This window comes from Propithecus coquereli, unplaced genomic scaffold, assembly GCF_000956105.1.
Source record: "Propithecus coquereli isolate 6110/MARCELLA unplaced genomic scaffold, Pcoq_1.0 Scaffold301, whole genome shotgun sequence".
NCBI lineage: Eukaryota > Metazoa > Chordata > Mammalia > Primates > Indriidae > Propithecus > Propithecus coquereli.
Window position 1 is genome coordinate 3,160,452 of NW_012148631.1, and position 26,693 is coordinate 3,187,144.

The 26,693-nt window shown below is 37.9% G+C and overlaps 1 protein-coding gene across 2 annotated transcripts in view; it reads right to left on the reverse strand.

The window, feature by feature from the left end:
• The window catches only part of FBXW11 (F-box and WD repeat domain containing 11), a 125,825-nt gene that overhangs the window by 31,979 nt on the left and 67,153 nt on the right, over nucleotides 1–26,693 (reverse strand). The window contains exons 2-5 of one of the 2 annotated variants that reach the window (XM_012649731.1): nucleotides 19,753–19,815; nucleotides 16,054–16,279; nucleotides 6,407–6,593; nucleotides 5,140–5,230 (exon numbers count right to left, since the gene is read on the reverse strand). In XM_012649731.1, coding sequence (XP_012505185.1) covers nucleotides 5,140–5,230; nucleotides 6,407–6,593; nucleotides 16,054–16,279; nucleotides 19,753–19,815 — 567 coding nt within the window. The remainder of the gene's footprint in view (nucleotides 1–5,139; nucleotides 5,231–6,406; nucleotides 6,594–16,053; nucleotides 16,280–19,752; nucleotides 19,816–26,693) is intronic. The other variant, XM_012649732.1, reaches the window with a different exon arrangement.

The following is a 26,693-nucleotide window of genomic DNA, read 5'->3' on the forward strand; positions in this document are numbered from 1 at the left end:
ACACACATATATATAGCTGTTCCTAGGTTTAAAACATATTCAATTGCTTTACAATGCTACTGCATCAGTAAGTAGCTTTGTTATTCCATGTATTTTAATGAATAGAAAAAGTGCATTTACTATCACATGGGAGTTGTGGGGGGGAAATTTCTTTCTTAATCTAAAAGGGGGGGCAGGGGAATCCCTATACCAAAAAGAATTTCCCACATGTTCTCCCATACTCTAATACGTTTTCTAGACTGGGTGACTTGGTTACTATCTTTTACTATACCTCAAGTCCTGAAGACAACAGCAGAGAAGACAACAGAGAGGAGCCAGAGTTAGGCTGCAGGGTCAGCCTGTGAAACATCAGTCCTCTGAGATGTCTGGACAGAGAACATCTGACATTGACCTTCGAGCAAAAGCTAGAGGACAGGATATAAGCTCTGCTATTTTTAATAGATACCACACTTTCATTCTAAGTCAATGGAAGTTAGCAAATGGCTTGGCTTCTTTATACTTATAAAGAGCCTAATTCTCTCAAATACATTTCTAAATTTTAAAAGAAAAAGTATGCCAAACAATTTTTGATGTGCCATTTTAGGAAGTCCCCACTTGGGGTGGTTTTAAAAATCATTAGTTTTCTAAATCCCAAAACAAGTGTAGCTTGTTCTGAACAGCATGAGAACCAGATCCGTGAGTTGACGGCTTTGCTGCACACCAACCCTGGGTAATTCCTGACCGCATTGCTCTCAGTTCCCAAGGCCACCCGCACAAGAAAGCAGCACTTCTGCTAACTATGCCTGCCTAAGAAACTATTCTCATGTCTGACAACCTCAACTCTTACTTAAATGCTTATAAACCACGTCTTTTTTAGAAAAACTAGAAAACTAGACCTTTAAAACTGGCAGGCAGGCCATTGTGGCAGAAAATACTTAGATCAAGTAGCAGCTTTGGCAAATGACTTTCACTGTCTGAGCAGCAGTTTTCTCCTCTGTAAGAAATGGCAGTATCTACTCTCTCAGAACTACTGTAAGGTTCAAATGAGATTACATATATAAAGTTCTCATCACAGTTCCAGCAAATGGTAGCAGTTATGTTCTTCCTCAGTCCTTGAGAACACTGACCAAAAACGGTGGGCTGTGAACAACATCTTCTAGCCAAACTGCCAGGAAGTGCTGTTTCAGTCTAGGCTGATATTTCATGCTAATAAGCCTGAGCCTTCCTTAGCCATTCCCAGGAAGGGGCTCAGCCTTCGAATGGAATTCAGCTGTTATCTTAATGGCAGCAGCAGGAATACATGTCACACACAGGTGCACCTCTTTACATATGTGGATACCTACCAATCTCACTTAGCCATCTTGTGGCATGGCTACTGTAGAGGAATATTTCATGTTTTTGAGAACTTGTAAAATCCCCTTACCTTATTCTGTGCAAGTTTTCAAAACACTGGGAAAGTAGCCATGATACACAGAGTACACAGAGGCATTTAAATTGGCAACAGAGTAAAAACAGATGTCTGAGTATGGAGGAATAACATTATTTTTAGAAGCCTAAACACAACTGGGTGGTGGGCAAGTTTCGACATTTTCTGGTCAGGACAATGTTAATATCAAGTTTGCAAACCACAAAAAAGCTTCCCACTTTCCCTGAATAAAATGTGGCTTATTTAAAGGTGCAATACAACACACCATCCTTCTCCCAGTGGTCTGTCCAAGAACACTTCAAAGGCTTCCATGAAGTGAATAAAGAGAAGAAAAAGGTATATTACATGAAGGAGTCTGTCGCTATTTTGAAATGGCAAAAGAGAAAAATCCAAGTTCAAAACATCAGAACTCAGTGACTAGGTCTGTTATAACATCTCTCCTGGACACTTGGTGGCGTGGTGGAATGGAAAGAGCATGGGCTTTGGAGTAAGGATCTCAGCCTTGACAATTTGAGGATTAAATTAAATCACTGTGGCAAAGTGCCTAGCAGTAAGCCCACCATTAATAACAATAACAACAACAACAACTAAGACTCTAGAGAGCAAAGGAGAATATGGCTGCTTCTTTTAGGAGTAAGCCTCAAGTTTTCCAGAAATATCTCCTCAATTCAGAGGCCCTGTAAACCCTCTGTATGTGAGGCAAGAACACCAGGAGAGATGAACCTTTGCAGGAAGCTACGAACGAATACTTATTCTTCCCAAACTGCATTTCTCACATCCTCATTTTCTGAATAACAGAAGCTGGCCACACTAAACCAGGTTTTCTACTTTTCCCTTAAACTGTAGCCCATTTCTGGTGGGTCAATATAGTAGAGCAAGTTCAGAGATGAACATTTCCTCTCTGTTTGTCAGAGCCAAATCCGGGAATAGATGGATCATAGCAGCCAGCATGTGAGCCGCTCTGTCAAGGTAGAAGAAGGCAAAAAAGAAAAAGGTTGTGAACCGGCAACCTTTCGAAGTATAAGGGAGAAAACACGAGAGACTCTGACGCTGTGTGTGGACAACTGGCGGGGGAGAGTAAACATCCACTTGACATTCTGGGTATAATTTACCTTTTGGCGATGTGCTTAAAACCTTTTGTAAAGCACTACCTTTCCTGTAACTAAACTAAAACTAGGCCAACTAATCTTAATTTATATCTTTTTTTTTCAACTAACAATCAAGGACACTGAGTATTCACCCAACTAGAGAAAGAAGACCACCCTGAAATTCTGCAGGCATAAAACAACATGCCTTTCTCCCTCACTTCTTGAATTTTCCACTTTGAAAATGACAACTCTAAGCCTAGAGCTCCACACCTCTCGGTTAAAATCCCATCTCTTCTACTTAAATGTGTAGCAAGTTCTAAAACTCCTTTTAGTCTCAGTTTATTCTTATTACAAATAGGAATAATAATAGGCACTTTGTTGTATAAATTAAATGCAATAATCTATGTAAATCACCCTACATAGTTCAAGGTATACTGTAAGGGCTCAAAAGAAGGTGCTTAAAATTACTATATTCTGCTTATAAGGGTTTCATACCTGCCGTATGGGCAGAGCCAAGCCTGTGAGTCTCCCATTTGATCCACGGATCACTGAAAGAACTGTCTATATGTATGTCTACCCTGGACAGAATAAAACATACTCCCAAAACAGAAGTAAAGAATTCTATTTTGATGTGGTACCAGTGATCTGTATTATAAAAAAAAAATGTATTAAGGGCAGAAGAGTATACGGTTGATCACAAACTTCATTACACACTAGCTCTGTAATCTTGAGCAAGCAGCTTAACCTTTTTTAAGCCTCGGTTTCCTCAACTTTAAATAAGGACTTGGCTCACCTTTCAAGCTTTGCCCAGAATGTTAAATGAGAAAATGTATTATAAAGTGCTTAACAAAGTATCTGGCACAAGTAAATGCTATTAGTGACACGTTATTTTTATTATTACCAGTAGTGAATATACCAAAGTATTTAATAAAAACATCATCCCTTACACTAGGAGATCTAGCCCACAAAAATCTAGAGGAGACTCTTGTGGCCAACCAGTGGGTTTTCCCAAACCACACTTTAAGAACCACTGGGTAGACCACCGTGATGTAGAGGTTTTGTGTCAAATACGATTTTCCCCCATAGTTTTGTTTCCCCTCACATCTGCCTCCTCTGCTAACGTTAACATATCGTTTCGGCCTAAGGAAATGGTTACGGTAGGTGGTGTCGCATACTGCCATGCCACAGAATACCAAGCTCATGCTGCTGTTATAACAGTAGTCATGAGGATTAGATTAAATAACCTAAGTCACCAAATTTTCAACTTGATCAAAGTTCTTCCAGAGTTCCTGTTTATTCATGATTAGCTTTAAACATTGTCCTTCTCAAAATAAATGATTTGCTAAAATTAGTCAAGATATCTCGAGATACTTTGTAAATAGTTGACTCCCTTCAAGGGAAGAAAACCAGAAGGTAATGTCATTTCTAAGATGTGTACCCAAGAAATGCCTTAGTACAACTACCTAGGAGTAAGAGATACCCCTTCTCCCCTAAAACACACGCCCCAACCTAAGATTAAAGTTAACACTATGTCACAGCTACTAACACTGTAGGGGCAATTTATTCTAAGTTTTGTACTGCCAATGGATCAATTAATTCCTAAACTTTATGATTTGTCTGGAAGAAGTTTTAAATTAATTAATCCTCCCTAAAAGGTTACTTTATAGGTCATTTTGGAGAGCAGAATACTCAAGACAGGGTTTGTGTTTTAAATAATGATATTCCAGTCACATTCAGATTTACCATTAATGGAATGATTCCATTAGTTCACATCTGCCTGAAGTGGGGAGGGAAGGACTCCAAAAAAGCACATGTTTCTCCATTAATGAATTTTGGCACAATAACTTTTATGTCTATCACCTGGGGGAGAGGATTACTTCACATTTGGGAAACTGAGTATAACTTTATGGGTGATACAGCATTGCCTAGCAAAGGCTACACTTTTCTGCCAAGGAGGAAATAGTGAAGTAACCAAGACCTGCCAAGAACACATGTGAAAGAGTTAATGAGAAATGCCTGTGCATGTCTTTCCTGGTTCAAGGAAAAAGGCTAAATAATAAAACTGAACTAATTAGAACACATGAACAATATCAAACATCTCCAATGTTTCCCATCAAGTTTACAGAGTTTTACTGGTCTGGTGAAGTTACACTCAAATCCAAAATGGTCCAGGAGCATAATTTGCTCTATAAAATCCACTTAACTATTGCTTAGCATGATTTCTGAGTCATTTTTATGAAAAAACTATGGGCAATTTACAGAGGAAACTGTAGGAACTGTAGGAAATGTGCCTCTCCAGCCCTCTAGAGATGGCTAAAAATGTAAAACTATGCTTACCTAAAAAAACTGGGCCTTGGATTTTGGAAAATTTCTCAAATTAGAATAAAAAGTTGATTTTGGATTAAGGTTTTAATTAACTGGCAGCCTTGCAGAAGCATTTCATGTTTGAGAAAAGTTAGATTTTTTTTTGCAAAAGACATTATCTACCCTGCAGAATAGCTGTAGATTATACATTTACTCCAAAAGCTCAACTTTTAAAAAAATTACTAGTTCCATGATTTTAGAACAGAAGAAGACTCTAAGGCAACATAAAAAGTTGAGAACAAGACACAAAGAGCCCATAAAACAGATAAATCATAAAGTTACCTCTATATCCTGGATTATCTTTGGGTATAATGACCTATAAAATGAATTGGGAGGGCCATCTGTGGGTCTGTTTTTAAACAGGTACTGATCCCTGGCAAATAAAAACAAACAGATGTTACATTTGTGCATATAAAAGGGTGAATTTTATTCAAACACGGTACTGATAAAGATGTATCTTTTATGTCTTTTAACTTGCATTGAGCTTGAACAGTTTAAAAGTGGGATTTCTGACAATGAAACTTACTAGAGACAAGTTTTCTTTGTTTTCTGAGTACCAGTATACAATAATCTAGCCTTTCATTCTATATAGTTTAATAAAAAGTGCTAATGCAACTTCGTGAAAAATCTAACTTAGTACACATCAAACTTTCTCCCAGAAAGAAAATACAGCCTGGCCGGGCGCGGTGGCTCACGCTGTAATCCTAGCACTCTGGGAGGCCGAGGCGGGTGGATTGCTCAAGGTCAGTAGTTTGAGACCAGCCTGAGCAAGAGCGAGACCCCGTCTCTACTAAAAATAGGAAGAAATTAGATGGACAACTAAAAATATATATATAGAAAAAATTAGCCGGGCATGGTGGCGCATGCCTGTAGTCCCAGCTACTCGGGAGGCTGAGGCAGGAGGATCACTTGAGCCCAGGAGTTGGAGGTTGCTGTGAGCTAGGCTGACGCCACGGCACTCTAGCCAGGGCAACAGAGCCAGATTCTGTCTCAAAAAAAAAAAGAAAATATAGCCCTAACCCTGCCTGACACCACCCCCTGCACTTCCATCTGTAGCTCTCTCTTTCTCTGTGCTAACTGGGCCATACAGCATAGAGCTCTAAAGCTGCATTTAAGTTAATGGGTTTTTCCTAAAAAATCCTGTTGCTGTACCTCCCATATTCTCAACCAGGAGCAATAACAAATAACAAAATGGCATTTCTTGACTTTCTCGTATTTTCTTTCATCTTATCTATCTTTTTGGTGAGAATATCATCACCTTATTAAAATGTGAAGGAAAAAGCATAAACACATAGCTCTGAAAAGCCAAATCACCCATTCAAACTATACAACACTTCCTACGAGTTAATAAATATAAACAAGTTCACATTTCAGAAGGGGAAATCCTAACAGCTTTAACTTTTTTTTTTTTAAACTCTTGGCCACTCATTTTTCCCCCTTATTTAAGAGAGGCCAACACATTTGCAAGTATAACTGCCTTTTTGTGTCATCAAGCTGACCTTGTGTCAAAGAAACTTTTTTCAAGGGAACAAGCAACCCAAGTACTTACCACCCTCTTCTTTCTGAAAGTCCCTTCCATAGAGGATCAGTGCGTACCATTCGCTCAATTAGCTTCTTCCAAAGCATTCCTTCTGAGATCACTCGCTGCCATTCTTTACATACAAGCTCTGCTGCACACAGAGACCTGGCATCCAGGTAGGAAAGAATGTTTTCTGCTATGTGATCTAAGCCTTGCTCTACAAAACAGAAAAGGGAATGAAGGAATGGGAAGGGAGATGGAAATGTACCAGCCATCATTTCCTTAAAGATAAGAGGAATAAAGGAATCCTGAACTAGGTACAATATTTAATACTTAATATCGAAAGTTCTACAGATACATAAATGCATGAGTACATAAACATACACACTTTTTTGGTTCTGATTTTTTATGATTAAAAAATTGATAACTGTTCTGTGTGTAAAATCTGACCTTGGACAGTTCTGTATTTGTCAGATATTATGATATTCATAATATAATATTATGCTATAACGAAAATAAGACTTATTTTCATTGTCTTTTATATAACTCCTACAAAATCCCTATGGAGTAATGATGCCCCAAATTTTAGAAAAGAGACACAAATTGGTAAGGCATTCAAGGTTTTACACTACTCAGTGGTAAAGCCAAGCCCAGAACTCAGATTTTTTGCTTTAAAGTTTTTATTTATCCCCCTCTGATTCACTGTCTCTCCTAACAAATCACATCCCATTAATCCATGCCCTCTGTGAATTCCTGAGAGCTAAGGAAACCTATCTTTACAAACTTAGGAAAAGTTAAATGACAATCCAAGAGTTAAAATCAGTTGTGCTTAGATGTTTTTGTTTTGTTTTTTTGTTTTTTGTCAATCTTTTCATCTTCTTTTTGTGGATAACCATTTTCTGTTCCTAAATAGATAGTATAAATCCTCAAAAGCAGGAGGCACATGTCTACAAATTCTAGAACCTTAGAGCTTATTGGGTTCAACCTCTCACAGAATGCAAGGATCGTCTCAAAGACAACCACTCAAGATTCAGCCTCTGCCTGACACTCACAATGGGAAGAAGATCACTATGGTCAGCATTGCTGCCACCTGTGAACTCCCGTCCTGTGGGTCTAGGCATGTTCTCTATAGCTACAAAAAATAAAGCTCATCCTATTCTGTGTAAGGAAGAGAGCACACAACATATAATCAGAAAATTCCAATTTCAAGTCCCACTTACTAGATCTATGACATGAAACAAATACTGAAACAAAACTGTAACATTCCTGTGCCTTCATTTTCCACCATATAAAATGATATTCACTAGTAATAACTGTCCTTTCTCATGCTCTCTGTAAAAATCAAATTAAACAGTTTTACGAAAAGATTTTAAAGACCATAAAACATTCTACAAGGTTAATATCTGTTCTCTTTTTTAAACAAATAGAAGCAGTATAGTAGCACTAAACTTGGTGTTGAAAGACCAGGGTGTAGGTAAATCATCAAACTTTCAGAGTCTCAGTGTCCTCATCTGTATAAAATGGGGATAATAATCTTTGCCCTATTTTGAAAATATCAAAATGAGACAATGCATTAAAAATGCTTTTACAAACTAAGGTTTTCTTCAACTCTAAGAATGACTATTGTTATCCTTTTTTGATTATGGTTTCCAGGCCCTTCATATACTAATTCTCCCGCTCTGGACGAGACCTAATACTCAAACTATGGTTTGACAATGAAGACTACACTGGGACCACTATCATTATATTACATTCGTCATTATATTACAGTTAACGCAGGACTACATTGCCTTCATCTAACAGTCACCACAGTAAACTCTTAAGATGGCCGTAAGTTAAAATAAAATTCTAGGCCTCTCCCCCAAAAACATTTCCCCCTAATTCTGTATTTATATAGCTAGTTGGAAAGGTAGGGGACAGCTTTGTGCAGGAGTTTATATTTATCCTTACTATGATTCACCTTCAAAGCTTTATCTGACCCATCCATTTCAATCTCTATAATTCTCATTTTTGCATCCAGAAGAGCATATTTTCCACACCAGATCTGCATGATGGACTAATGTACTAAGCTTTTATCCTAAGTGGTTGGCAAACAGGTTAAATGGGTCAGAACCAAGGACAGCACCTATGACACTAGCCTTTTCCCTCCAGGCAATCACTGATGTATGCATTCATTAACATTCACAGGGTACCAACATTGAACCACCAGCTCTGTAATCACCTGTGTATACTATTGCCCAGCCCATGTCTCTCTGTTTAGTCCTCTGAAACATCTGGAGAAACTGCCCCATGAAGACACTACCATCTTTACATCATTATTTCTGAACTAGTAGTCTGATAACCTTATCCGAAAAGGAAATGAGGTGAATTTGGTATAGTTATTCTTCATGTTCTCTTAATGGTGCTTACTACATAAAGTTGGTATTGCAATTTTTTGTTTACATGTTGGCACTAGCTGCTTTGGGTCCCTTTTTAACATACTCAATCCATGTTCACTATTTTAAAAAATGACAAATTGTATATAAGCAAAAATTTTTAAATCTCTAAACCCCATATCCCAGAGATAATGGCTTTTAACATTCTGTATACCTTCTTCTAGGCTTACACAACCATCCACAATCTTTCCAGATGATGATTAGCTTTTGAAATGCATCTGAGAATTCTGCTAGAGTGCAACATTGAATTTAATGGCTAAAGCCCCCATATACACCTTCTCCCATTCCTAAAACCAAGAAATCTGCTCATCAGTCATCTCTGGGTGCTATCACGCAGGACTACCACGTGCAACTGTACAAGCTGTACAGGACACAACTGTACCCAGTAGCTCTCCACACTGGTTTTCACTTACTTCTCAACGTTCCACAGTTCTGAAAATCACAACCACAGGTTTTGTCACTATCCTGGCACATAATAAATTTAGGCCTGCTTGTTTACGGGAACTACATGATTCCTAAGTATTATCACATCTTTCTTGACTACAACTTTTCTATCCTTTCTTGTTTTAAAGCCATTATTTTTAGTGAGGGAAAAAAAAAACAGATTAAATGAGAATGAAATATTCTGTTTCTTTCCATTATCACTATACCATCCATTCTAAGCACACTATCCCTTCATTCTTTATAATCTTGCTCCAAATAGTTGATTATTTTGTTTATTTTCAACTCAGTTTACATTAACATTTTAGACAATTTTACATTATTTGGGGTTTGGTGGTCTGGACACCATTCTCAAGGGTTCAGGCCGCCTTCTTGTGTACCTCCATAATCATGTGCCCCTTTCTTCTATCTTCTGTGTTTACATAAAATCAGGGAAATCCAGGGATAATCCCATGTAGTTCTACTTATGCCTCTCCATCACTAGGATTGACAAATTATTCATCAGAATTTCAAACTGCAGAATCTCCCAGCCCTCTTGAATCATATTTTCATTTAAAGTCTCTTGCCATGGGGGCTAATAGACATAGTTCTTCTTTTAATTGTTCTAATTCTGGGGTACTTATCTATCTTCCTTGTCTAGATTCTACACTTAGTATTAGAACACAGCCACTTTTAAAAGTTTATATTACTTCCATATCACTAACCTGATCTTCTTAATTGATTATAAACACACCCCAAACCAATTTTCCTCTTGAGCTCTCTGCTCTCTGAGAGATAAAACAAACAGCTAGACAATGCATTAGACAGTTGCCTTTTCAGTCCTTAACAGCTGCAACATCCCCGTCATCTGTGTCTGAACTGCGAAAGCAGCACCTAAATCTTCTACCTAACTGTGTGGTCTATCACCTGTTACAGCCTGTGTGGTTCTATCTGAATCACTTAGGGTTACTGATTTTCAAAACAGCAATATAAACAGATTCCCCATGACTTCTCCTGACCTACTGAATCAGAATCTCCAGATAGTGAGGCCCAAGAATTTGTATTTTTAAGAAGTGCCACTAGATAACTTTGACATGTTGGCAACTACTGGTTTATAGCAATGATATCCTTCTCAGTCCTGTTTGATTCCCGCCCCCCGCATCAAGCGCTCACAACTAGGCTATCAATGAGTTTTTGTATAAGTAAATCCCTTACTAATACATACTTCTTCCTCTTTCAAATGCCATCAGTCCAATTAAGCAACATCTCAATCCTATCTACGAGATTAGTTTTATTTTCTTTGGTTAATACTTTACATGTACTTCATCCTTCTAGGAAGCAACATGTTTCAGTCTTGCAGAAGACACACTGGCTGGAAAGTCAGATAATCTGGGCTAAGTCAGTGTTCTCAGCTGCTAGTTGTGCAACCTTCAGCAAATTGTTTTCCTGTTAGATCTCAGTCTTCCATAACATAGGAATGATAGTAAATGCCTGGAATGGATTATCTCATATAATCTGCACAATAACCCTCCGAAATAGGCACGCTCAGTAACCTCATTTTACATAGAAGGACTCTCCCCACCTTGTTGAGAAGGTTAATAAGATAATATACATAAGGAGCCAGATACATAACAAATACTCAATAAATGTCAGTCTTTGTTCTCCTCTCTTCTCCTCAAATATCCTCAGCGGATATCAATGGCCAAGGAGGCTACACATACACAATATTTTTCTTTGTTATTTTCTTCAGAGAAAATATTGCACATCTTCTCTAGCAAAAAGCTAAGGCCACTCTATTTTCTTGGTATAAGTCTCATATCCCCTTAAATGTTTCGAGAAGAATAGGAATTGCACAATCTCTATTCGGGCACCTTAGAGCAGTCACTTCCAGGAGCCATGAAGACCTTACAACTTTCTGGTTTCAAGCCTATTCAGGACAGTTACTAAATAAGGTGGTCCATTTGCCTGGGCTAAAAAGTGCTTTGAGCTGTTAAAACTAGGCATTTTCTTAAGTACATATGTCTGGTTCTCATTACTCTAACATGCTGAGACTCCTCCATCTCCCACCACCACCAACCTTCCCAAGGCAACAAGAGGACACATTATGGCCTCAGAAAATTGAGGCCACAATATGGCACACATATTACTGAAGAAGTGCTGCTGTTGCTAATTATAGGCACCAGATCAAACACTGGAAAAATTTCAATAATAAATTAAAACAATTAAAAGGCACAAATTTCAAAGCTCAATATGTAAATAACACTGTATCAAAATGATACTCAAATGTCAGTTCAATGCCCTTGACTATAGCTAGTTTTAACACGGCTGCTTAGATCATACAATTACAGACACCTTTATAATTTTAGAAATGCATTTCAAAGAGCGGTTGCAAAGAAACTTCTTTCCCTACCCACCACTGCTGTCCCTTCCCCCTTCCTCATCACAGATCTAGTTGTAAAATCTGAAGTTGGAAACATTTTTAAAGAAAACAATGCAATTCCTGAGAGCAACAGTCAATCAATGGGCACCTTTCACTTGGAAACCACCAACCTAAGGATTCAGACAGAAATGAAGTGAAAAGAAGTCCAGGTCACAAAGCCCAACATCTTTTTCCATAAAACATCCAGGAAACAAAACAACAAAGTGGCACACACACCTATATGATGTCAGGATGAATCAATTCGGAAATTAGTGGGTGAATAATTAAAACTTCCTAGCAATAAATCTTACTACCTCTGGAAAAGCAGGTGTTTCCTGCCCCTCTGGGCTTTTTTTTTTTTTTAAGCTGCCATCCTTAGAGTACCCACTAGATGCCAGGCACATTATAACCATTACCTTTAATCCTCACAATATCCCATGTAGTATTATTATTCCCAGATATACGAGGAAACTGAGACTCCAAAAACTGGGATCACATAGCTATGAAGTGTAGGGGCTGGGATTCAAACCAAAGGCCTGTCTAGATGCAACATCCATACTCCTCCCACTGTCACACTGGGTCTCTGGCCCTGTGCACAGCCTGAAGCCTTAGCTATGCCCCAATTCCTTCACCATTTCCCAAGACCTTTGCTCTAGCCTCATATTTACAGTCCGTAATGATTTATCATCCTTACTAGGGGATGAGACAAATGAATAAACCATGGCCAAGAAGCCAAGTGTTGCAAAATTCTCAATTGCTTAGACATCTCACCAAATGGATCACCAATGCCTATCATCCTTTTTGAAGTACAATCTGCCTCTACTTTAAATGCTATGAATTTTCCTGCTAACAACAGTTTTTACAAACCACAAACTTAGCCTGCAGAAACTGACACTGCAGACTAAACATTTACCATGATTTTTTGAAAAGCGTATCATAATTATCACTTTTTCCACTGAGCCAAAAGAAGCCAGAGACCACAAACATTCTCCATTTTCCCCATAGTGACAGGTACAAGTCACAATAAGCAATAAAAAGCCAAAACTATAGACAATTTTTTGTAGAACTAATGGTTTGCACAATCAAATGAAGTCTTAAGTTGACTGTCAATTTCAATACAGTAAAATTCAAACTCAAGATGATCTACAGTGAAACACCAAACTAGTATGATTCATAAGTTGCTCCACACATTATTAAGTCTAAGTATGAACACAGACATGGATCTATTTCTCCCCTAATGCTCTTAATGCAGGGTCTGTGTTAAGGGACTAATGCCAGGTTTAATCCAAGTCTACTAGATACTAACTAACACAATCAACTTGGCTAGCTTATCCCCACCTATTAGATTCATATGTATGATATATACTGACATATATATATATGTTCAGATCAAATTTTATTAAAACAAATGGCATTTTAACAAAAATATTTCCATGTCCCAGCCAATAGTCCATTCATCTCATGTAATATTCTATACCACAAAATTCTACTTTAACAGAGATACAGACAATGCCTTAAAATTCACTGTAATGAAAACTGAATTGTATGTAATTATGCTAACCATATTTATATACATAACACATGTTCATCTGTTCTGCCTCCTCTCCAAGACTGTACACTCCCCAAGAGAAGGGGTTGCCTCTGAACTATATATTCCGCAAATCAAGAGAACTTCAACAGTGCCACCTTGTGGCTATTCTGCAAATATAAGGTGAGTTCCCTGGCACGCTAAAACGTTTGAGAAGCAAATTACAGGGAAGAAAATAAAACCAAAATGGTAGAAAACAAACAATAAACAGATTTGCTTGAGAAAAATGGAGGCATAAGCTCATTTAGTAAAAAGCACTTATGAGGAATAAGTACAACTGTCAACTGAAAAAAATACCCTGTCTTTTCTTGGTGTGAGATGTGGCCTGATTCCATAGGGTTCTTCTGAGTTCCAGCACTGTGTACACTCATTTTACTTCCATTCACCTATAATTCTCTCTCTCACACAATCAAAAGCACATCTTGGCCTCTTTCTCTCTCTCTCCCTCTTTCTTATAATTGGAAGTGAATATTACTGAAGTGGGTCGTAATCCATGTATTCAACACTTAGGGCCAATTTAAGGAATTTTCCATAGCCTTCGCATTAACTTTTGAACCAAATCCTACTATCACCCACACCATCACCACGATAACCAAGACATATGATCATGGGAATCTCACCCGATTTCTCTGATCCTCGGCTTCCTAATCTACACAATGAGAAATAGGACTAATGGCTAAGATCCTGCTGAACAATTAAATACTATGATTCTAGATGGGGTTCATATTTTTATTTTCTAGAGATTCTAACGGAAGAAATGGGCAAGTCGTGCTACGTGTCAGCATAAAAAGAATAGTGGAGTCAAAATTTTCTAAGTTTTAGATGAGGGATTAGAAATCAGAAACTGGCCTGTCAATTTGCAGCTCTAGGTTTCAGGCCTGAGCCCCGAGCCAGGGCCTGTTTGCTGAGGATGTACTTAGAACGTGGAGTCCTGATGTTCTCCTTCAAATCACAGACAGGATAAGGGAGGGGTTCCTCCCTGAGGGGCCATTCAGTAGCGCTGACAGGGGTTGGCTAGTGGCGATGGCACTGACTCATCATCCCTGGCTATTTCTAGGCCTACCCTGATGTGGCAGTTGTAACTACCATACTATACTGATCACATCAGAGGAAAATGTTCTAGCCAGCATTCTCTTCAGGAGTGAAATCTGTTTATCTTACCTAGCCAAATTTAAGTTGAAATTTTTAAAAAGAAGACAGAGAGACACAGACAGAAAAGAACTCATGAGTGATCAAAAATCAAATCCTAGGCCGGGCGTGGTGGCTCACGCCTGTAATCCTAGCACTCTGGGAGGCCAGAGGCAGGTGGATCGCTCAAGATCAGGAGTTCGAGACCAGCCTGAGCAAGAGCGAGACCCCAACTCTACTAAAAAATAGAAATAAATGATCTGGACAACTAAAAAAAAAAAAAAAAAAATATATATATATATATAAATTAGCCAGGCATGGTGGCACATGCCTGTAGTCCCAGCTACTTAGGAGGCTGAGGCAGGAGGATCGCTTGAGCCCAGGAGTTTGAGGTTGCTATGAGCTAGGATGAAGCCACGGCACTCTAGCCTAGGCAACAGAGCAAGACTCTGTCTCAAAAAAAAAAAAATCAAATCCTAGCTACTCAGGAGGCTGAGGCAAGAGGATCACTCGAGGTCAGGAGTTCAAGATAGCCTGAGAAACATAACAAGATCCCATCTCTACAAAAACATAGAAAAATTAGCCGGTGTGGTGGTGCACGCCTATAGTCCCAGCTACTCAGGAGGCTGAGGCAGGCGGATTGCTTGAGCCCAGGAGTTTGAGGCCAGCCTGGGCAATATAGCAAAACATCCCTCATCCCCATCTCTTAAAAAAGTGGTACAGCATAGAGCCAATAAAAAAAATATTTTAAGGGGGCAGGGGGGTATGTGAATAGGCAGAACACAGTGAAACTATTCTATACAGTACTATTATTGTAGACACATGTCATTATACATTTGTCCAAACCCATAAAATGTACACCACCAAAAGTCAACGCTAAAATAAACTATGGATTTGGGGTAATAATGACGAGTCAATATACTATAGATTCATGAATTGTAACAAATGTATTGCTCTGCTGTAGGATGCTGTAGTGGGACAGGCTGTGCATGTGTGGGAATTAGGGGGATATAGGAATATGGGAATTTTCTGTACTTTCTATTCAATTTTGCTCTAAACCTAAAACTGCTCTAAAATATAAAGTCTATTTTAAAAAAATCAAAGTAAACTTAACCAGAGAAGTGTGTGTGTGGCGGGGGGTGGGGGGGCGGTGTGTGTATGAGACAGATGGGGGAGGAAGGGTGGTGAAGGAGAGGATACAGAAACAATTTTCGAAAAATGTAAGAGACAAGCTGCCAGTTTTCCCAGTACGTTTTTGCCATTCCATAGTGTCATTTCAAATACAAATGAACATCCTAAACTTTGGGACACTTCCCAGTCAGACAAACTGAAAGGAAAAAGAACGCCATATATTTTTTTAATTACATATAAAGGCAAAGTATGGCTATATACAGACTACATCAACATAAAAAGCATATCATTAACTCATTAAAAAAACTAAATGAAGCAATAGTATTGACCAATGATCGACACTATTAATCAAAGAAACTGCCTACATTTCCTAGATAGATGCTAAATTCTAATTCTCCCTCAAGTCCCATATATTAAAAATACAGGATGTGTCCCAAAGAAATGCCTCACACAGTACTCATCCATTCATTTCATAAACTGTCTGCTCAGTTCCCACCAGACCCTTAGGTTGGGCATTCTTCCACTGCTTGGCTTTTTAAAACGCAAGTACAGTTACCTGGTAAAGCGGTAATAAAGTCCCGCTGCAACATGGGCTTCAGGTAAGAGTTAATATGTCCATGCTGATAATGACACATTCGTGAAATAAGATGTTCCACAAATTCCACTTGATCTGATTCAGACCACTGGTCAAAATATTTAATACACAAGTCTTTTTCTTTTTGATAGTTTCCTTCTGATGGCCTCTTTCTGGAGACGATCACAGATGAGGTTCCATTACTTATCTATTTTAGAAAAACAAAAAATAATTAGTTTAACAAGGGAAAGAAATCTAATTAATATGTCATTAGAATCATTTTTTACCCTTTACATTTAATCTTAAAATGCCAGTTTTACCCTAAAGCCAAACTCATTCCTTTATTAATTAATTCAGGAAGTAATTAAAAATGTATTCAGGGCCCATGTCCTCAAATTAGTCACTACAAAAAAAAAAATGCCAAAGTTACCGCTATTTCTAAAGCTAAATGGCATCTTAAATCATCATTTTCCAATGCTTCTTCCAAAATCACGCTGTTATTAGATAACTAATGTTGTACATAACCATCCTAGAAGAACTGCTCAAACTGGCAAAGTGGCAACTGATTGATTAGTAAGTTTATTTCCTCAAAGTTGAAAGTTAATACTATATACCCTATGCTAATGGTTATTATACATCTATGCTAGCAGTTTTCACACTTGAGCTAGCATCAGAATAACAAGAGGCCTTGTTAACACACAGATTGCTAGGTCCCATCCCAGAGGCTCTGATTTTATTGGTCTGGAGTAGAGCCCAAGAAATGTATTTCTAACAAGTTCCCAGGTGATGCTGATGCAGCTGGTCCAGAGACTACACTTTAGGGACCACACGATGAGAATCATTGGTCTATATAACAGAGACAATAAGCAGTGTTGTGTTGAAACATGAAAGCAATTCAAACCAAAAAACTTCACTTTACCCAACAGTTTAAATCTCCTCTATACCATCTCCCTTGGCTACTAAGCTTCAGACAAAGCAATTTAGACGTTCCCTCCCTTCTTTTGATCACCTTCTCAGAAAGTGACCCAAGGCAAACCCCGTATACCTGAAAAGTTCCGTATCTTATATAGGTGGTTTGTGGATAAAACCACAGACTCATATACTAACAATACATTTCTCATCAAATCTACCTACATGTCCTTGCATAAGATCAGGATTTTTTTTAAAAAAATTGAAACTACACACACTGCATCTGTACAATAGCATCAAAAATAATGTGAATCAGGCCGGGCGCGGTGGCTCACGCCTGTAATCCTAGCACTCTGGGAGGCCGAGGCGGGCGGATTGTTTGAGCTCAGGAGTTCGAGACCAGCCTGAGCAAGAGCGAGACCCCGTCTCTACTAAAAATAGAAAGAAATTAATCAGACAACTAAAAATATATACAAAAAATTAGCCGGGCATGGTGGCGCATGCCTGTAGTCCCAGCTACTCGGGAGGCTGAGGCAGGAGGATCGCTTGAGCCCAGGAGTGTGAGGTTGCTGCTCTAGCCCGGGCAAAAGACTGAGACTCTGTCTCAAAAAAAAAAAAAAAAAATGTGAATCACTAGACTCAAGCCACATCTACTACTTATGCTATGAGGCTCAGTAACTTCCCTGTTTAAAAACCAAATAACCTCAATACTTTTGTTGAATATTTGCCAAGCCATCTGTTGATCACTCTTCTGATAGCCTCCTTTTGTACGATACTGGAAGGAATAACATACAGGAGAGTTTTGAGAACTAAAGAACTGGATTAAAGATGCCCATTAACTCCATCAGGAGCTTATCTCAGAAGTCTTACATAGAAAGAACCAAGAACTTTCATTATCCCCTAACTTAAAGTGGACTGAACCTATTCCTGGAAAAGGCATTCTTTGTAAATACCCAAGGAGTCTTTGGTGTTCCTTGATAAAAAAATCTTATAAATTTCATATTTGAAGTAAGTTCTTAGGTCCACATTTAGAGGTATACAGTCAGAAGTCATCTATCTTCCATCCAATTTATCTTATCACTCTATTGTCTAGTAATGTTTCTTTCTTCCCTTGTAACTTGGGTAAGGGAAAGCTCACTGACACCAGATACCACCAGGGGGCAGCATTGAACAGGCTTTTTTTTTTTTAGTTTTACTTGTAGTCAGACACATTTAAGAGTCCCAAAAAAAAAAAGAGTTCAAAACAGAAAAAAAGTGAAAATTCTTTGCTGTGGCAAGTTTAACGGGCATCTATGCTGTTTTTAAGCATAAAGATATCCACCGTAATATAAAAAAGAAAAATTAAAAATAACTGTTTAAAACAAATTATGATGTATCTACATAAAGTGCTATTATGTAGCCATAGGTTTATAAAGATTTTAATAGCAAGAGAACATGCTTATGAAACAATATTAAGGAACAAAAGGCAAGATCCAAAATTTTATATAGCATTATGATCACAATAATTTGTGAGAAGAGGAACATACCAAGACAAAATAAAGGATATACATAAAAATGCAAAACTGCCTTATCTTGAGAAAGAAAGCTATGCGTGTTTTCCTTCTTCCTTTATTTCTATATTTTTTATATAAATAACTTCATAACTTGCCAAAATAATTGTTTTCATATCAGGTTAAATATGACGGTAACTTGCATTTGTGTACTGCTTTATAATGACAAAGTATTTTCACAGCCATTAACTCATTTGATAAGCAAACGGGTTATTATTTCATTTACACAAGAGTTCCTAACCATCTAACCTCCCTAGAGTATTTGTATAACTATTTACTACTTGACTTGTAGATAGATGAAAGAAAAACTAAAAGCTAAAGTGTTAAGAACCACTGCCAACTGAAAAATCAATAGTAAATGAAGAGAATCCTATTGGAAAATGATAAATGCAAGGGAGAGAACAAAATCCAGCCGGTATACACTGTTCAAAAAAAACAGTGGCATGTGCACTACACTGTTCTATAGCACATTTTCAATATTCTATTTCCAACCACCCGTTCAGCCAGCAAGCTCTTCCTAGCATTGTTTTGCTTTGTTTCATTTCATCTTAAATCTGTTGGGTGCACTTTATTCTTGATAACTAATTTACTTCTTTAGTTTTTCAAATCAAATGAACCCAGAGAACTTTTTTTACATTATTCTCTTCTGATAGAGATTTGTTTTGCTTTTAATCGTGTCTTCGTGAAGGGAATGAAAACACCAAATCATGAAACTTTACTTGTTCTTCACTTCCAAAACAAAAACCAAACCAAAAAACCCTAAGGGATTGGGAAGAAAACTGGGGAACCTGAAAATAGAGAGCCAGGAGACCAGGAGACTGAGTTTAAAAGGAAAAAGCAAACCAACGGAAACAGCAGGGAAGAGTGAGGATCAGGAGCAAAAGGAGAAAAAGCCATCAACACATAAATTGGTGTGTGTCATGGTGCCATTCTGGTGACAAAGGATGCTACTACTATCCACCTTTGGCTTAGACAGTGGCCACAGAACATTTTAAGATACAGCCACTTCAGAATTTTTGTGAAAACCCCAAAATTCTTTACTATTTCTAATGACAATTCCCTAAGCAAAAGAAAATAAATTAGGGGAGATTTTGAAATTAGCAAAACTGCACAAAAGAAAACAAAAATGCTTGGCTCTTGATTTCACTGAGGACATTAACTGAGGGAGCATCTCATCTACAGTAAGTCAACTGCTATCTTATCTGTGCGCCGTCATTCCTACCTGCCAAAGAGTACTTTTCTTTGGGGACTCATCTTCATTTTGATCTTCCATAACTGAAGTGTTCTAAGGGGGGAAAAACAGGTTATTTGAATTGTGCTGAGTTTTATAAACCCTAAATAACTACAAGAAATAATTTTGAAAACCCAAACTAGAGTGTACCAACACCCAAGAACTATTTGGCTGTGGCTAGCTAACATGTGCTATTCTGGGTCAATGGAAATGTGCTCATCTTTCATAAATCAATAAAGTTAGTGGCTAGACAAAAGTAAGCATAAAGTCTTTATTCATGAAGGCTGGGTGTGCTCAGAAAACAGGCTAAATTGTGGGAGTAGGGCTCGACCTCAGTCATCACTGTTATTTTTACTTATGGCAAGAAATCCCAGAAACCGGTGAAGTTTCCGATGATTGCACAAAACATTTACTAGAATGTCTGCTATTCAGTAATCCACCCCAACGGATCAGCAATTAGAAGAGGCAAAGGCTTGGAAGCCCCCCTGCCTTCCTCTTTCCTCCCTTGATAGCCTTGTTTTTCTGGAATGGCTTTGCAGTCTCCCCTAGCAAGCATGGTGGGTGCCCCAACCGTTCCCCTGAAGAGGAGGATGCTGTTAGCCAGTAACAATCTGGCCTTGGGAATGCATTAGCTTTTGATTTTTGTGTTTACTGCACAAAGAAGCACTGTGTAATTATTCTTTCTGGTGACCTAGTCGCTCAATAGACGCCCATTAACTGGAGATTATACATGATTGGATTTTTCCCTTTTGAAGCTCCTACCTAATGGCTAAATGGAAACTTAATGAGAAGGGGAAGTGGGAGAGTTGTGCTCTAAAAGGAGTAACAACTCATTTATGGACACCGGTCTTAAAATTCCTTCCCAAACCTAAAATCCTAAGATTGAGGTACAAAATTTAAACTACAACATTTTTCCCATAGCATTATTCAAAAGGATAACTACAGATCTATTTAAGCTATCACTGTTTACAAGATCCTGTTTATTGCTTTAGGGGATTAGCCTCTCCCTATTTTTCTTTTATGTTCTTCAAGTTCTAAAATGTCTGCACCCACACAGTATTTCTAAACAATCCATTTGAAAACACCCAATACAGGTAACAGCAGAAGAATCATCACTGAACACTTCGCTCTACAAGTCACACAGCTGGCTCTGATCAGGGGTGCAGTAGGATGCAGTGGCAAAGCCAAAGGCTTTGAAACCAAAGAGAGAAGTCAGGTTCCTTATTTGGTCACTCACTCACTGTGTGTGCGTGACCTTGAGTGAGTCATTTTACCCCTGAAACAAATACAAACCACAGAGTTGTTGTGGGGATTGAGACTACTCAGCACAATGCTTGGTGCGGAACAGGTATTTAAGAACATATTACTTCACTACCTGTTTTGAAGATGCTACTTTTCCCTACAAGTGTTATCTTCTCACACTTTTTTAATTTCAGAGATTGTTAAAAGCATGGCTCCAGATGGCTGACTATGGGGAAAACCCAGTAGCTTCTTCAATAAAATCTGATAAGCCCTATAGCACCAAGGCCTGTGACAGCAGAAGAGGCTAGGAGGGTGGGGCTCTGTATGTAAAAGGCAACCATGAGCTAAAGAGGGAGGCAGCGTGTCCAAGGGTCCAAAATAAGGCTAGAGTGGTAGAAGCAATAAATAATACTGAAGGGGACAGAGAACAGGGAAACAAAGGCAGTATTTACAAAGGTCTCTCCATGTAATTTTCTTTTTACTGCTATCTGGAAGGGACCTAGGAATTAATGAAGCCAGCAGGTTTCCTTAAGAGAAGAAACAAAGTGGAAACAGTGACTCAATACACATTCCCTGAGTTTGGTAGTTACAAAGCCATCTTGCAATGTCACAATGTCTGGGTTCTAAAGAGTGGCAAGGAGAAAGAAGAATGGTTGGAAACTTGAAAGACTGAGCATGTAAAGGGATGAGGAATTAAGTGGAAAAGAGATGAAAAGTGAGTCCTCACTCACATGTCTCCAGGTATCCCAGAGGAAATGTATGAGATATATATATGTTTTAAACTAACAACTTTTGAAATATAGGACCCTGAATCCTCCAGAGCTACTGTGACCTAAGCTACCTTAACGCTTTTTCACTCAAGGAGGAAACACAAAACATCAGAAGTCCCTGTACACTACAACTGTCATTACAGGGAGAAAATTTAATTCTTCCTTTCACTTGTTCCAAAACAGAGAAATGATGTTTACTTATACAGGTGAGAAGGAACAACCCCTCTGAAGAAAACAGCAACTATTCTCTTAAGGTTTGATAAAAGAAGATAAAGACATACAATTTAACAAAATTGCATTTAATAAAACCCTGGAGGGCTGGAATAGCTTCACCATCCCATATATTTTTCCAATTTCTTTTATAAAGGCTTCAGGAGAAGACACCAAAGAGAAAATGCTGCTCTCCCGCTACAGTGATCAGAGGATCACTTTCAAAGAGGAGTACAGGTGACACAAGAGATGTTCAGAGAAAAAAGGGGTCCCAGGGTCTAATTAGGTTTGAGAAATGCTGCATATACACTCCCTGTTCTAGCTCTGTCTCTCCCTTTTTCTCGCAGAGGTTACAATACACTCCAAGATACTAAAGGTTCTATAATGTACTATAATTTAAAAATCAGGGTAAATTAGCTTAATCCAGCTTTCTCAAGTTTGTTGGACATGAACACCCCCATTTTATGATATTTCTATGAATAACAGCTCAACACACAGTAGCAAACACTGAACTACAGCAATAGCACAGCACAATTCCCTCTCGTTCACCAAATACTTCCGGGAGACAAAAGAAATGCCCATTTTTCCTTATCATCTTTCTCAGCCTGCCACAGGTTGAAGATTCCAAATCCAAAAATCCAAAATTCATAACTTTTTGAGCACCAATATGACATTCAAATGAAACGCCCCTCAGAACATTCCAGATTTTCAGGTTTTTGGATTTGGGTGCTTAACAGGTAAGTACAAAGCAACTATTGCAAAATCTGAAAAAATCTGAAACCCAAAAGACTTCTGGCCCCAAGCATTTTGGATAAAGGATACTCAACCCGTGTATAGGGTCATGGGGATAAATGCTGATGGCAAGAATAGAAAATTCTCTTAAGGGAGCCATACTTTTTTTTTTTAATCACTTTGAATTTTATTCCTTAAAGGCAACAGACAAAAGGTTATAGGTTCAAAAGACGAGGGAAGAAAAAACAATGAGCCTCCCAAGAGAAAAGGAAGGTAGTTCCTACATCCAAACTCTCATGTGAAACCATGGCCAATCTGACAGTTGAAATCCTCTTTAAGTCTCTAACACTAGTGGGAAAAAAAAGTTCTTTGAAATACCAACCTGGCTTATTCACTTCCTAACTCTTCTCATCATTTCTTTCCTCCTACATCTGCCAAAGGGCATCACATGTAAATAGGTAAAAATGCAAACCCTCCTGTTGATACTACCAATAAAAGATACTATCTAGGAAGAAGCAGCTTGTCTCTAGGGCAGGTCAACTTTGGTACTACTGACACTTTGGGAAGGATAATTCTTTGTTGTGAGAGCTGCCATGTGTGTTACAAGATGTTAGCAGCCTCCCTGGCCTCCACCCATGCCAGTAGCACCCCCCACCCCGCGAACCGTGACAATCAAAAACGGTTCCAGATTGTCAAATGTCCCCAGGGGAGAGGGACTAAATCACCCTCTCCCCTTGAAAACCAGTGCTCTAGGAATGTGACCTCCTAAACTTGCCTCCTTGGGAAAATATACTAAAGCAATGCCATCTCAGTACTTCTTTCTCCTTGGCTCCCATGACAATATGTGATGCTTTTCACATACAGCTTGACCTTACCATGGCCAAGTAATTCATAGAGTATGTTAATATCTAAATTTAGGGGTATGTCCTACTTGCCACTAAATTCATAGCTGGAAAACAACCATGATATCGAGGGTTCTTTACCAAAGGTCCATGAACTTGGGGGTGTGGATGAGGGCTATAAATAATATGAATCCTTATGTACAGCTGACCATGGAGTGGATGGAGCCTAGGCATATGTATTTCTTTTTTTTCCTTTTTTGTTTTTTACATTCTCCAAGTAATTTTGATCTGTGTCTGTGCTCAAAAATCACTGCTATGGCAAAGCGATTAGTCCACGTGGTAGCACCAACCTAAGTAAGGAAGTTGCACTGACAGATTCCATCCCAATATGTTATTTCAGAACAACCAAATACCACTAAACTAATGTCTATTCCTGGATAGTTTTTTAAGTAAAATTTATGAAAACAGTCAATAACTATATACTAAAAATATGATCAACTATATACGTTATCTAATAGCTCCACAGAGTAATAAAGGTAACAATAATTACTATTTAATGACTACCTATGATAGCCAGGCATTGTGTTAGAAACTTTATATAAATTATCTCTAATCCTTACAATGACCCTACATGGTAATACACATATCCTATTTTACAGATTGGGGGAACCACGGCTTGGAAATGTTATGTAAATTTCCTGGGGTTATACATCAAATAAGTACCAGGATTCAAACCTAGACTCTTTCTACCTATATGATGCTCCCCACCCTCCACCCCCAGTTAGACTACATATACACTATAGCTTTTTGCAGCATAATGAAAATCCCAGTCTCATTTTAAAGACACTTTTTCCATCACTGCAAAGCAAAACACAGACAGACACAAGTGGTTGCTCTGTCTTCACAAACAGATTTCTGAGCATAACTGATAGCATAAATTTCTATACTAAGGACAATTGGTTTGGTTGGTTGGTTATTTCAAATAGTCAGATCTCCATTACCCTCAGAGTCAGATTTGGAAATTTTATACCACTGATCACAAATGTGTCTAATGAAAGGGGATAAAAGAACAATCAAATTCCACACTGTTGTTTAAAAAAAAAAAAACCTGAAAATACATGTAGTGTGGTCTTTGAATATGGTAAACAGTTTAGCAAAAGTAACTTTCCATTTTACCTCTGCATTTTCATTAACACTGCTACCCCAGGCTGTTAATGGCAAAAATTCCTCACCTTAGTAAACAAATGCATTCTAGGTAGCATTCTAGGTAACCCAGATGTAAATTACTTTCCTTAAACTGAATTCTATTTAAACCCAAACAAAACTTGGGAGAGTGCACCCCACTACACCATCTTTTTTTTAGAAGTCTCACAGTATCGTGAATTGAAAATTTGTAGAGGAAGATTTTTCATCAGCTGTGTAATTTAGTATAGCAATATTGCATCTGCTATGAAATCTCAGCTACCACCTAGAATTCCTTGTTTCTTTGTAGCATATCACTAATCCTGGAATCTCTTTTATACATTTCGCTTTCTCAGTGTCAGGCCAATCAATAGAAGTGGTAGGCTAGATGCAATGATCTAGCCTTCATTTTCTTTTAGTTTGTATATAGGCACAGCTGGCTCTGAGTAGTGATATATCTTTGCCAGTAGGTTCCACCAACTAACACAGAAATATTTCACTTGGAAAATTCCCCACGTTGAGAGTTATATAAGAGGAATCAATTTCCTAGTTTAAAAATGCTGCAAATTTTGCAGCAAGTAATTGGTTAAGAGTCACATTGCTAGTAAATGAGAGATGTGGGATTCAGACCTATGTCTGTTCTACTCAGAAGTCAATGTACTTTCCATATAGAAAAATATGTCTCAGGTGTTTTCCAACTGCTGATTGTAGCCCATGAAATCAATTTAATGCGTTGCAAGCAGCATGTTTTAATAAAACAAAGTTGAATTCAGGAATTCCCCTGCCCACAAGGGTAAGCATAATATCAAATTCACATAAAAAGGCTAAAAGAAATGAGCAAAAACATAGCAGAAATTTTCAAATTAAAAGGAAAGCAAAGGGTCATTATTGCAAGGAGAGCAATATTCAAGTCAAACCGCTGAATCACACAGAATTTTCAAAAGCTCTGAAAAGCAAAATTTATAAAGAGGATAATTTGTGCTTCTATATACTGAATAGAATTTCACAAAGTACATCAAGGAAAAAAGTTGGAAATATTTTTTTGTTTTTCAAAAGTCTTTCCATCTTTGATAGATGAAGTAGACCAAAAAAAAAAAAAAAAAAAGCAGCAGCAGTTTGATTTACTGTTAATAGATAGATCTCAAATTTCTATCCTTTAAGAGACTATACATTATTTTCAATTTCCCATGGAACATGTTTAAAAAACTGATATAGCATCCTATGCCACAGAAGAAATCTCAAATACAGCTAGAAATCATGAAGAGACTGTTATATGTTTAAGACTAGGCCAAGCAGAAAAATCTACATCTATTCTGCCAATTACTACTTGCCATAAATTCCAAAGATAAATACATAGAACAGTGACTGGCGAAGGCAAACCAAACACCTTTTTGTTGTTATTGTTAACTGCATCTAGGCCCCTAAAACCTAAACCTTAAACCTAAATCTTACCAACACATTGCTGGGAATTAAAATCACTGAAAAACTAGAAGTGTTCATTTTGAAAAAGAAAAGACAAGCTTGTCCAAAACAGCAGTCCCTCTCTCTCACACTAACCTGGCAACTCAGAAGGAAGAAGGCCATGTATGCACACACTGACCCGACCCCCGCTAAACAGCTCAATTAGAAACCTCCTCCTCCTTCCACACAAATGCTTAAATCCAGAAATATACCAGTTGTTTTCTTTCTACAACATAATAAAAATACAAACTACTAAAAAAATGTTAAATCCATTGGGAGTTTGGTTAAAATTGTTGTTACATAATTATTACAATGCAGTAAGTTTTCTTCTAATTAATCTAAACTAATTCCACTTAAATTTCTGGCAAGTATTTTGTTGTTATTGACATTATATGACAAGAGATGATACTAAAAATACCTCGAAGAATGAATGTACAATGTTTTTCTTCCTTTCGTCATCACCAATTATTTTTTTTTTTTTTTTTTTTTGAGA